Source organism: Caloenas nicobarica, chromosome 2, assembly GCF_036013445.1.
Source record: "Caloenas nicobarica isolate bCalNic1 chromosome 2, bCalNic1.hap1, whole genome shotgun sequence".
In the NCBI taxonomy this organism is placed as follows: domain Eukaryota; kingdom Metazoa; phylum Chordata; class Aves; order Columbiformes; family Columbidae; genus Caloenas; species Caloenas nicobarica.
This window is the reverse complement of record NC_088246.1, coordinates 76,779,036-76,791,690: the sequence shown is the minus strand read 5'-3', so window position 1 is coordinate 76,791,690 and position 12,655 is coordinate 76,779,036. Positions and strand designations below refer to the sequence as shown.

The 12,655-nt window shown below is 55.1% G+C and overlaps 1 protein-coding gene across 1 annotated transcript; it reads right to left on the bottom strand.

Annotated features, from left to right (window-relative positions):
• Nucleotides 1–1,440: 1,440 nt before the first annotated feature.
• FOXF2 (forkhead box F2) lies at nt 1,441–6,466 on the bottom strand. The gene is made up of 2 exons (XM_065629813.1): nt 5,458–6,466; nt 1,441–1,607 (listed from the first exon to the last, which is right to left on the bottom strand). The coding sequence occupies exons 1-2, from the start codon at nt 6,464–6,466 to the stop codon at nt 1,441–1,443; spliced, it is 1,176 nt and encodes a 391-aa protein (XP_065485885.1).
• Between the last annotated feature and the right edge of the window lie 6,189 nt (nt 6,467–12,655).

The window sequence follows — 12,655 nt, the reverse complement described above, 5'->3', positions numbered from 1 at the left end:
CTTTGCTATTTTATTTTGTTTATTTTTTCTCTTTTTTTCTTTTTTTTTTTTTTTTTTTCCCCCTCCCCTCCCCTCCCGCCCTCTTCACTGGTCATGCCATTCTAGGTGCCTCTCCCCAAACACTTATCAAGCCACGGGTTTAATGTGGATCCTTCTCGTCCACCCCGCCGTGATGTGCCCTACCAGTTGCAACCCCGTGTTGCACAGGGGCTCCTGACCGCGCACCTGCAAAACCCCGTCGGGGCACAGAGGGACTACGATGGACTGTGTGGGCAGGCGGGACGGAGACGCGGGGACACCTGGACATAGCCCTAAAACAGTGGGGAGGGGGGTTGGGGCCCGGAGGAGCCCTCGAAGGCAGAAGTAGGCAGTCTGGCTCCTGATGCTTTTGTGTCCACTGCCCCAGTTATTTCAAAGTCTATCCAGCAGCGGGGAAAAGCAGGATAGGAAGTGGGGGAGGGAGTGCAGCCCAGAGACCACGGCACTGGCCCCCTCGGGTCAACTGCTCTCTCCTCTCCTCTGCCTCCAGCGGCTGAAGGATTTGGGGTTGCAGCTTGAACAATCTCGGATGCTAGGGTCGAAGAGTTTTCCCACAAGGAGCTGAGGGAAAATAAGTGCCTGTCCAGTGCATAGTCATTTATATACATTTTATTGGAAAAAAAAAAAATTTGTACATCAAAATATTTTGGCAAACTGTAAAAAGTATACATAAGTGCAAATATATTCTCCCTTTAAAGCAATAGTGTGTGAGTATACACGAGATTTATTTAAAATATTTCTTTAAAAAATATTGTGGTAGAAAACAACTTTTATAAAAATAAAAACCAAAACATTGTATTGCTGCAATACTGGGGAAAAAAAAAAGGACTCTTCTTAAAGTCTATACACAAAAGGGCTAAACCATACTGGTTTATTAATATCAATTGGTCGGTGCCGAATTCCATACAAAGTGTCCTTGATGGGGCTTGGGGAGAGGAAAAAAAAAAAAAGAGTAGTAACTTTCCCGCTAACACAGCAACGGAAGGGGGAATCTTCGCAGGTGCTGAGCTGGGAGATTTATTTTTCCTATTCAAAAACACTTTCTCATGTAAAATATACGGAATCGTTCCCTTTCCCAAAGCTCGATTCTTTAGGACATCACAGAAAGGAGGTTTATGATTAAGGCGTCAGACCTGGTATAAGGACACTTACGTCCCACCTAAGCCAACACATTACATAAGGTATTTTTCTTTTAGGAAGAGCTTTGGACCGTTCTATCGGCCGTACGTGTCCTTCAAGGGCTGGAGGGGGACCGAAAACACTGCTTCCTTAGGTAATTTTGCTAAGTGACTCGTGTACTATCAATGCTATCAGAGTGCACATTATATTTAATCGGCGTGGGTCCGTCTATACCTCGGCTCTGTTCTATGCCACCTGATTGTCTCTGTTGGGGCACTGCCTTCACATCACGCAGGGCTTGATATCTTGACAGACACTTTGATGGTGGTGATGGTGGTAGTAAGATCCACTAGCGGAAGGGTGAAACGAAGAAATGCCATTAAAATTGAGGACAAAATCTTTCCTGTCACACACTGGAGAGGGGTGATGCTGGTAGCGAGGCAATCCCACTGCAAGAGAAGGAAATAACAAGAGATGCTCAGAAGTCGGGTAGCTCTGCCCGGGCGGAGCAGCCCGTTCTCCCTCACCTGCAGAGAGGAGAGGATGCCTACAGCAGGGCTGACACACGACTTATTTTCCCTCCGTCTCGGCTCCCTCCTGCAAGGTTTGGGAGCTCATCTCTGACTTTCCTGACAGTGGACTGGACGCTCCGACGGCGCAAAGCCTGCTCCACTTGCCGGGCAGACAGAGCGGCGAGTCCCATCGACCGGAGTGAGAAGGGAAGGTGGATCTCCCGGCGTCCCCCATCGTCGCCGGGTGGGCTCGGAGCCGTACCCGTGCTTGTACGAGCTCCCCATGCCCGCTCTGCGAGGACGTTACGAACTGCACAACCGTGTGGCAGACAGGCTAGGGAGAGGACAGTGGATGGAGGCGGATGCCCACGGGCACACGCGTGGCCGCATCCCGGGCGCACGCATATCGCAGGGCACCCCTCCCGTGTGGGCACACACGCACTGCTGCCTGCCCCACTGCCTGTTCGGCAGCGTGCGGGGTTAGGTCAGCCCCTGCCGTGGGGTAGATGAAGGAGTGCGTGTGTGCGAGGTGAGGATGCGACTGGAGTGTTTTTCTGGATGCGCCGCAGGCATTTGAACGTGATTCCCATCTTTGCTCCCTCGTCTCCAGCGCTCCCCACCCCGCCCATCCTCCCGCCACCCCGTCTCTGGGAGGTTTTTGCTTTTGACTTGAACGGCTGCAGGTTGAATTCTAACCACGATCCAATTGTGTGCTGATTAGTGTAATTATTGATGAATGTGTGTGTACGAGCGTGCACGTCTATACGCGGGTGTGCGTTCACAAACGTGAGATGCAGACCGAGGACACCCTATGGTTCATCAACAACAACAAGCGAAGTACATCCGCGGCACCGACATGTAAATGACCTCGCAAATTCCCGTTTTAATTTCCCACAGCCTAAGGCAGCCTTAAGGTCTAAGGGCCGCGTGAAAGATCCACCCCCCCGCTCCAGACCGCGCCGTAGGGCCATGCTGGGATCTTCAGTCTGGCAGGGTTCCTACGGGATCCGCCGGGGAGAGGAGCCCGAGCGAGGCCTGCAGGATAGAGCCAGAGAGGGATTTAATTTGGTGTGTGGATGTCAAACTCGGCTAGCGGGATCTTGTCAAATCTGACTGAGAGTCAATGAAAAAAAAAGCAGCAAAAGAAAGACGGGGGGTGAGGGGAGGGGGAAGAAAAAAAAAGAAAAAAAAAAAAAAGAGGGAAACTTCCCTGGTTTCCCCAGGGTAGCGCAGCCGACCCCTTCGGCTGCGGCCCGCGGGGCTGCGCAGGCGGCGCGCAGGGCCCGTCTCCTCCGGCGCTGTCCCCTCCTTCACCCCGCAGAGCTCACTTTGTAAAAGTGATTATTTCGCTGGATTTCCTCGGCTTTCTAATAACCCTGCTGGTATGCTCACCATAAACCGGGGCACTTTATTACAATCCTGATTCAATCATTTAGCAGGATTTAATAGTGTGCGAAAAAAATCTAACTCCCCCCACTCCCCAGCTTCAAAATCCTTTTAGCAGAACCGAGCCTCCTGTTTCCAATTTTTTCCTTTCTTTTTCTTGGGTCTGATTTTAAGTCGGCCCTGTCGCTGTCATGATTAGAGGATTATTGACCGATCAAAAGCGGTTGCCACCGAATTTGCTTTGCATTTAACTAAGAGAAAGGGAAAGGTCAAATTCACTTGCTATTCCTTTTGTGGGGAAAGGAGGAGAAAGATTATTGCTGGTAATAATTACGAATGAAGGAGCTCGAATCGGTTTTCCTCATCTCCTTTCACTCTACTAAAACGGTCGTGCCGCAGAGATTTTACACGAATGAGGATTGGACCCATGCACAAAAATAAAAGGTTGGATTTTTTTTTTTTTTTTTTTAGTTAACCAAGGAATAGGGATGGCTTCCACTAAAGTCCTGGGCCCAGATCGTGAAGCTGTAGAAAATAAGCAGAGAAATGTCGTTTTGCAAAACGGCATTAAATCTGAGCTGCTAGAAACAGACGCTCAGCCTCGGCATTAAGAAAGCGTACATCTGTCTGTCTGCGTGTATATCTGTCCTTGAACAGAAATAATTCGAGTTTAAACCGCCTCATCCTCGGAAACCGTGGTGGAGGCTTCGGGTGGACCAGAACCCTTCCTCTCCTGCTTTTTGTTTTGAAGAGCTTTTCTCGGGTTGCTTTAAAACGAAAATTTCTCTTCCAGGAACCGCCTTTCCCACTCGCTTTTCTGTCAGGAGAAGGGTGCAGCTGCCTCCCAGACACGCTGCTCGGACCAGCCCCACTCCCGCGCCACGCATGGCCCCGTGGGCCCCGAGCTGCGGGCCGCGGCGCCCTCAAGGAGTAAAACAAACAGAGAAAAAAATCCAAAAGAAAGAAAAAGAAAACAAACCAGCAAAAAAAACCCCAAGTAACAACAGCAATAACAACAAAGCAAAGCAGAACTTCCTAATGGTAAATGTACCTATTTCGGCGGGGGATGCCCTTTTAAACCCGGCGGCCCCTGTCTCTGGCCCGCAAAACCAAGTGGAAGGACTATCTGAATCTCAGAAAAGTAAGTTTAACCCTTAACCCTAAGCAGAATTAAACTCTGCGGGCACGGAGCAGCCCTTCTGGGGAGGCACCGCTTTCCCCCAGCCCTCTCTGCGCCCAAACGCCGACAAGACAGCGACCCGCTCCGCAGCCGCCACTTCTCAGGCGTCACACCAGGGCTATTTAGGTGGTGGGTTTTGTTTGGGGTTTTTTTGTTTGTTTTAAGGCAGGAAAGTTTGCAACCGCTTGTTCTCCCCTGACACCCCAAGTCCCTTCTGGGCAAAGCGGCTTCCCCAGCGGCTGGGTTCCCAGCTCGCCCTCCCCGCGGCGGCAGCAGCCTGTGGGGAGGCCGGGGCAGGCTACGGGACTCGCAGAAGGACGGGAGAGTGATTGACAGGCGCCCAAGGAGGGGGCGGGAGGGAACTGAGAGCTGAGGGTCGCCTGTATTTGTTACTTGTTGAAATTCCCATAAAATTGAACAAGACCTCGCTCTCATAGGGGTTAAGTCAGGCTAAAATCCTCTTCGGTGTGGTCCAGCCCAGACTGTCTTTGTTTGCTTAACCTCCGGGACCCACGTTTAAAAGGGCTATTTGGAAAATTTCCACGTAAGAGCCCAACATCTTTTACCCATTTTTGTGCTTGGATTTTTCTAAGCAGACATTGTCTGTAATCACCGGCCGGGAGGGGCGGGGGGGTGGGAGACAGAGATCAGAAAATTTTTTCCTCCGGTTGCAGAAGTACGTTGGATCTGCTTTAATCTCTTTCGCATTTTTCAAGATAAGCAGTTTGGTGGTTTTGTTCTTGCGTTTTGTCTTTTTTTTTTCTTTCCCCGCGGGGCTTAGGGGATAATATTTAACACCTTTTTTCGATTACTCCTGCGACGCGTCTCCGCGGACCGCGGTTTACCGAGGCGGCGGCAATGCCTGGCGGCGCTCCCCGCTAAGCGAAGCCGCCGCCCGGGACGGCGGGTCTTGCCCCCGCTCCCACCACCGCGCACATGTCGCTGGCACCGGCAGGGACGCGCGAGTCGGGACGGAGCCGGGAAGGAGCCTGCCTTTCCTCGGAGTTGGTTCTGGGCAAGAAGGAGGGATGCTCGCGGTCCTACTCACAGCCCCCCAGACATACCCCCTGTCCCAAAACAGAATAGCTCCAACCCACGCGTATAAAACCCTCTCGCAGACAATATCCCTCCTTTTCCTACGTCGTGGAGGTCAGGGTTCCCCCGCGCGAAAACCTCGTCGCCGGAGAAAGTCGCGCTCCCTGCCGCCCCCCGGGTCCCTACCTGAGAGGTCGTCGCGGGGGTTCTGGTGCAGGTAGCCCTGCTCCAGGGAGTAGGAGGGCACGCTGGAGTGGATGCCGGAGGAGGCGGCGTTGGCGGCTGGGAGGCCCTGCTGCTTTATGTAGGGCGAAGCCCCCGAGGCTGTCCAGTGGGCCGAAGGGCTCGTGTAGGGCGAGTGGCACTCGATGGCGCTCGCCATGGCCGGCGAGGAGGGCACGGGGCTGCTGCTGCTGTCGGGACCGTAGTCCCCGTTGGCAGTCACCGGGCAGCTGGCCATGTAAGTCGAGCCTGGGTTGGGCGACATGTGCGGGACGTGGTGGCCGCCGCTTAGTCCCTCGTAGCCGCTGGCCATGGCGTTGGGCATCATGTCGAGGTTGTAGCCGTTGGAGTGGCAGGCCAGGGAGGCGGGGGGCGCCTGGAAGTCGAAGCCCTGCGGGAGGATGGAGGCGCCGAAGCCCAGTCCGTTCATCATGCGGTACATGGGCTTCAGCGCCTGGCATTTCCTCCTGAAGCCGCGGGGCCGCCGTCGGAAGGAGCCCTCCTCGAACATGAACTCGCTGGCCGGGTCGATGGTCCAGTAGTGGCCCTTGCCCGGGCGGCCCAGGCCCTTGGGCAGCTTGATGAAGCATTCGTTGAGGGAGAGGTTGTGGCGCACGGAGTTCTTCCAGCCCTGGTAAGAGCCGCGGAAGAAGGGGAAGCGGGCCTGCAGGAACTGGTAGATCTCGCTGAGTGTCAGGCGCTTGGAGGGCGAGCTCTGGATGGCCATGACGATAAGGGCGATGTAGGAGTAGGGGGGCTTCTCGGGCCTCCGCAGCCCAGAGCTGGCCTTCTTGCTCTTGGAGGACGCCGCCGCTGCCGAGGAGGAGGAGGAGGTGGAAGTGGAGGAAGAGGAGGTGGAGGTCTCCAGGGCGGAGGAGGGCGGCCGGCTCATCTGGAGAGCTCCGGGAGCCGGGCTGCAGGAGCGGAGAGGGACGGGGGGCTCCAGCCGCTGCTGGCCGCTCTCGGTGGTCATCTGGCAGAGGGAGGGGAATGGGACAGGGTGGGGTGAGGCTGGGAGGGAAGGGGGGGAGCCGGGCGGGGTGGGTACCGGGGCGGGGGGCGCCCCGCAGGGGGAGAGCGGGGGGGCAGTGGGAGCTGCTGTCCTCCGGGCACCTCCTCAGTGCGGCGGGCGGCGGCGGGGCGGCGGCAGCGCCCTGCGCATCCCTACCCGCGGTCCCTTGCGCAATGGCTCCTCCGCTTTCCGTCGGAGCCAGGCACTGGGCGGGATGGACCGGCCCGGCCCGGCCCCCGCCCGCGGAGGCTCCGCTCAGCGCCGCTTCGCTTCCTCCTCTGCCCCCCACCTGGGGACCATCCCGCTGCCTAATCCGGCAAGGGGAGGAAGCGCAAGAGCCCCCCCTTCCAATCTCTTCCGCGCTGTTATTCTTTCATACACACTTTTTGCTTGCGCAAAGGCATAGAGTGACTGCCTATCGGTTCCTTGAATCTTGCTCTTTCTTTCTTTTTTTTCTTTCCCCGCAGACCCCTCTGAATCCGGCCGAGAAATCAGCAGAGATAGAGAGAGTCAGAGGGGGAGCGAGAGGGGGAAGACAGAGAGACCACCCCGTTTCCAGCTGGGCTCTGTCCACACGTCATCTGGGCAGGAGACGCTCCTGCTGCTGCCACTGCTGCTGCCGCACCATCACCGGCTTGCTCTCGCCGCCGGACCCTCGGCACCCAGTGACACCGTTTGCCGCCTCCCCGGGGCTCTTCCGGCCCCGCAGGCGCAGGTCTGCCCTCCGCTCCCCGGCACGACCGAGGGGCGAGGGGAGCGGCTGCCAGCCCAGAGCTCCGCCTCTAAGCCCCGGGGCACACGGGCACTGATGCCACCGGGTGCCGGCGTGGGTGTGTGTGAGGGGGTCGTCCACACTGCGGAGCCCCAGGCAACAGTGTCTGCTGCTCCTCAAGCCTGCCAGACGTCTGGGTTTTAAAACTTCTCGCTATCCCTTGCCATCCCACACCCCCATATAAAATGCAACTAATTTTATAGGGCTACAGGGGTCGAGTCCGAGAACTCGCACGCTTTCTCCGACCCGCCGGGGAGGTCCCCCGGTGTAGCGGGTGGATCACGCGTGCTGGCAAACGCCGTTTGCGGGAGGAAACGGGACGCCGGAGGGGGCAGGGAGGAGAGGGGCCGGCAGAGACACAAGCCTGCTCCCAGATGATGGAGGAGGCTCCACGATCGAACTGGAGACGGAGGGAGGACGGCGGCAGGACGAGAGGCAGAGCAGACAGGGATGCTGGACCAAAGGCGGGGGAGTGGGACGGATGCGGGCAGAGCTGGACGCCGTGTCAATGTGCCTGCAGCGCTGTGTGTGTGTCTGTGTGTCTGTGTGTCCGTCTGTCTCCTGTGCAGCTCCGCGCTGAGAGCTTGCTGGTGGGTACGGGCAGGGAGGGGGTGGGGCTGGTCCCAGACAGTGACCTGCAGTTGAGTGGTAGCAGGCTTTTTCCATCAAACTCTGCCTGGATACCACACACAGAGCCCAAGTGTCAGTTTACTGCCCTGAGCCCGGCTCCTTTTCCCTAAGCTCCACAGTAATTAGACAAAGAAAACCTAAATTAACTGAACAGGCGTCGACAGCTTCCTCCAGATCACCGCTGCTACATACATGGGAATGTGTCCGAAAATGACTTGATTGTACCTGAGGATCAGCTAAGAAAAACACTACCCAGCCCAGCAATGTTTACTACATATTTTTAATAGAAAAAGTGATCACCTAGTCGATAGGCAGTGTTTACCTTTCCTGAGGCATCGATTTATTTTTTTTTCCATCCTAAAAACCAAAACCAGCAACAACAAAAAAGCCCCCCAAACTATATATTTCTATTTATCTCTCTCTTTTTTTTTTTTTTTTCCCTTGAGGGGCAGAGAGGCCCACGTGCCATTCCCGATCTCCCTGCAACGATCTATTCGGAATATTTTTTAAAAATATCCGTGGCTTTATATATAAACATCCTTCCCTGCTCTAGATCGGTGAGCGAGCGTCCTTTATCGCCTTCCGCGACGGAACATCTGTCTAAATGTCACCCTCGGGTGACATGCCCAACTCATTTCGGCGATCGTCAGGAGGCTAAATGTATTAAATGAAGGGGAGGCGGGGGCGGGAAGATGTCTGAAAATCACTCTAATCTACCTCCGTTTCAGATAACTCTTTTTGATCATTAATATTAGTCGAGTGGGAAAAGGTATTTACTCCTAACACAGATATCGCAATATACGAAGGTGTCGTTGCTTTCTCCGCGGTGCGATGCAGGACAGACAATGAAGCAAAGCCGGGCATGGCAGCCCTACGGCAGAGAGCCGAATGCTGCTTTAGTCGCAACTTGACACAACGAGAGTCGAGGTAACACATTCAGTCAGCCGCCTTCTACCTGTTAGTAATGTCCCCTTCGCAGCAGACGCTTGTTTGAAACATGGCATTAAGAAGTCTCCAAGACATGGTACCGGGACTTTAAAAGACGGTTTGAAGTGCCCGTGATTAAACAGAAGTGCATTTGCTGTTTGGTGGAAATGTTTATTTTAATCGGTGTATCCATTTCTGAGCTGATCCCAGCTTTGGAGCACAACTGGTTTGTTTTACCAGAGTATACGGAAATTAAACTTTTTGGCAGATTTGGTTACTCAGATGTTGTTCTATAATCATCGTTTTTATTCTAGGAAATCTCTTCATTATTGCGGTTTCAGTTTCATGTTCATAACAGAGTCTTCTCTTCTTCGTGGTCTAAATGAAACAAGCTAGACTAAACTAGTTAAGAAAATGGGAGACAAATATGAAATATAAGTGTTTACGGTTATCTTGGAGTTTTGGTTTGTTTGTTGTTTGATTTTGTTTTGTTTGGTTTTGTGTTTTTTCCTCTCCCCTTCCTTTTTGTTCTTTTTTCTGTTCTTTTCCTCCCTTTTTTTAACTGCGTGCTTCAGGCTCTTTCCTCTCCTCTGAGGTCCTGCAGATGAGAAGCGTTTTTTCAATTAAAGCCGAGACTGAAACTTAAACAAATCCCTCCAGTATTGTAAAAGTGCGTTTCCTTAAGCCCTGGAGGATTTTTCTCCAACTGTCAGTTTCAGGGTGCCTGGATTTAGATCTCGATCTACAGCGGCTGACAGAGATCCCTTTCCGCATGAGGGGTATGCGGGCATTTTAACGAGCTGGAGGAGCCGAGCAGCCGTAGCGGAGCGCCCGGCAGCCGGTCCCGATGGCCCTGGAGGCCCCGGTGGCCCGGGGTGACCGCCCGGGGGCTTTGGGGGGGGGGCAGCTCCGCCGCGGCGGAGGGAGCAGAAAGGCCGGGATGGGAAGGGACTCGCAGCAGTCCGGCCCATCCTTTGTGCTGCTCCCGGGACCTCTTGACTTCTCGGGACCTCTGGCAGTAGCCGTGTGATCCCGATGTTTGTTTGGAGTTTTTCCGCTTTTTTTTCGACTCCCCTCGTCTTTTTTTTTTTTTTTTCTTTGCTCACACGGTGGGCAGCAGACGTGATTCTTTTTATAGAAGTCTCCCTGAAAGCCGCCATCGGGACCCTTCTTCCCAGCTCCTGTTAAAGAGTCGATCTCTTTCTCCCGAGGCAAAGGTGAAAGGATCGTGGCATCTGAGGGGTTGAGACACCTCCCATCCCAAGGGCAGACAAGGACATTGAGCACAAATGCAGAAGCCTATTTCTCCTTGTGGGGAAAAAAGCAGCCCGACCCCAAAAGCATCACCAGACATGCTCCCTGTACAGAACAGGTACTTCTCTCATAGCATTTTGCAGGGAGTTACCTGGGGCATTGCCACATGGGTTTGGCTGCCTTCCCGTGAAGAAACCTTGGGAAATTTTTCCACACTGCCGAGGTGTGGGGGGAACTAGGCCTAGGGCAAGACACCTCCATGACAGTAGCGATCCTGAAATAGTAGGGCTGCACCTTTCCCTTTCCTCCCCGGGACACAACTCTCCCGTTCGGGGCACCTTTGTTGAGTGTCCAGGGAAGGAGAGAAAGGCAAAAAACAAAGTGTGGACGAGAACTCATCCGAGGACCAGAAGCTATTTTCCTTTGGGGAAGAGTTTTTCAGGGAGAAATCTGTCTCAGCAGGTGGGAGAAGAGGCATCACCCAACCCTCCCACACTGGACACGCAGGACCTTGGCTCCCAGGAGCGTCCCGCAGGGAGCCAGGACTCCGCGGGCCCGAAGGGCCGGAGGATCCCACGGAACGGAAGCGCGACCACTGAACACCGGGGGACCAAAGACATTCCCTGCCCCCATTTCCCCGGTCTGGACAGGTTCTTCTTTCCCAGGCGCTTGGTCGCTTCAGCGGGCTCGAAGGAGTTTCTCAGGTTTTAGACTTTCCAGGAGGGCACTTACAGGCTAAGATTTTGTTGCCGTATTGACCCACATCCCTCCCAGCTCCCCAAAGACTGCCTCCATCCCCTGCATCCTATCCCGTCCTTATCACTGCACGGGAGCCACGGCAGAAAGAAACCCGGCGAGCCTGAGGTGCCCACTTTCTGTCGAAGCTCGCCAAGCCCATGGTTTATCAAAGCCGACTTCCACTCAGCCGCGGGGGTCTGCCGGGGGTGTCGAGGGTGGTCTGCTCGGGACACAGCGGGCTGCCCGTCCCATGCGCCCCGCGATGCTTTCCACGCGGTCCCGGTTTGGGGGGGCACAGGAGGAAGGGCATCCCCAGATGTGGGGCAAAACAGGGTCTGCGACTAATGGAAGAGACCTGGCTGCCCTGCAGATACCGTGGGTGTTTCAACAGCCCGATGGAGCTGCGCGGACATCGCGGCGATTAAACATGCACAAAGACACACTCCGCGTGTAATAATAGCGTCGGTTTTGTAAGTGTCACCCCCCTGAATACTTCCACCAAGTGTTTGTGTGGGTAGACTTTGCTTTTCCTATGCCAGATGACAATGTTAAAGATTTTATCCCCTTCCAGCTCTGCACAGCTTCAACTGAACTTCCCGGAGCATCAAAATAAACCCCCTACAGCGGTCAGGATATAGGTCACCTCTCTAAAAGGAAACACAACCCTTCCAAAAATATAAAACATCTTTGACGTAAAAAAAAAAATACTCTTTTGTCTCCGAGCATCCTCTGTCGGTGTAAATAAAACGTGACAGGCGCGGGGTAAAATAAGAAGCGGGATGTTTCGAGATCAGAGCCGAGGCGAGGTCCCCGCGCAGTGCGGGCGGCCGGGCGCCGGCAGCGGAGCAGGCGGCTCCGGGCAGGTAGGGGGTCCGCCGCGCTCCCGGTAAGGAGTCATGCTGCTGGCTTGTGCAGACCTCCGAGAGGACTCTGCAAAAGAGGTGGGTGTTGGATTCGATCCCCCCCGCCACATCCCGGTCGGGTGTCGGTGGTGAAGGTCGCGCAAAAGCCAGCAGCGGCAGTGTAAATACATTAGCGGCAGCCCTTGTCATGGGATTCTTCGTGTCTCTGCAATGCTGTAGGAAAAGCCACCCCCTAATCCTGCTCCGCATACCCCGCTGACAGCCGCCAAGAAGGGCAAACATGGTTTGGCCCGAGATCTGAACACGCGGTACCTTTTTGACGGGCTTCTCCCTCGCCCAAGTTTACATTCCGATCAAATGAGATTTCTGACTTTACACATTGTCAATAATTTTCATACATGCGCCGACCTTAATTACTTTCCATACCATTCGCAGCAGACAAATAGTTTCAACGGGGCGAGGGAGCCAGCGGTGCCCCTGGCTCTGGAGGAGGGCTGTGCGCTTCCCCTCGCTCTCCGCCACTCCCCGAGACCCCCCCTACAGCGCCCTCCGGCCGCCGCCGTGCCGGGGCCCAGCCCCAAACGCCCCCGGCGGGGCGGCATCCCCTTCCCTCAGAAACGCGCGTGAAAAGCTCCGCGGGACGCCCCCGGCGCCAGGCAGCGGGTCTCGCCGGGTGGGCAGCGAGTATCATGCGGCTCCGGCTGGGATGATAGGCATAACTGAGGGTGTGGGGTTTGTTTTAATTTCTGAGGAAGAAGGGCTCGGGGTGGTGCGCGGAGCCACCAGGCCGACCCCTCCAGGCGGCCCTGCGCGCCCCTCACCGCGTTGCGGCGATGCCCGCAGCCCCGGCCCCGCTGCCGAGGAAGGCACTAATCAGGAGCAGGTTTCCCCGCTCTCTCCTTTCCTCACCCCCGCCTTCCCTCCGTCCCAGCACTCCTTTCTCCTTTCGTGAGAGGTTTTCATTAA

What these genes read in the sequence shown, in the direction of transcription:
- FOXF2 (XM_065629813.1), bottom strand. Translation starts at nt 6,466, where the DNA reads ATGACCACCGAGAGCGGCCAGCAGCGGCTGGAGCCCCCCGTCCCTCTC. An exon ending in CCCCCGCGACGACCTCTCAG is followed by an intron (nt 1,608 to 5,457) that starts GTAGGGACCCGG and finishes CTTCTCTTGCAG; the next exon opens with TGGGATTGCCTCGCTACCAG.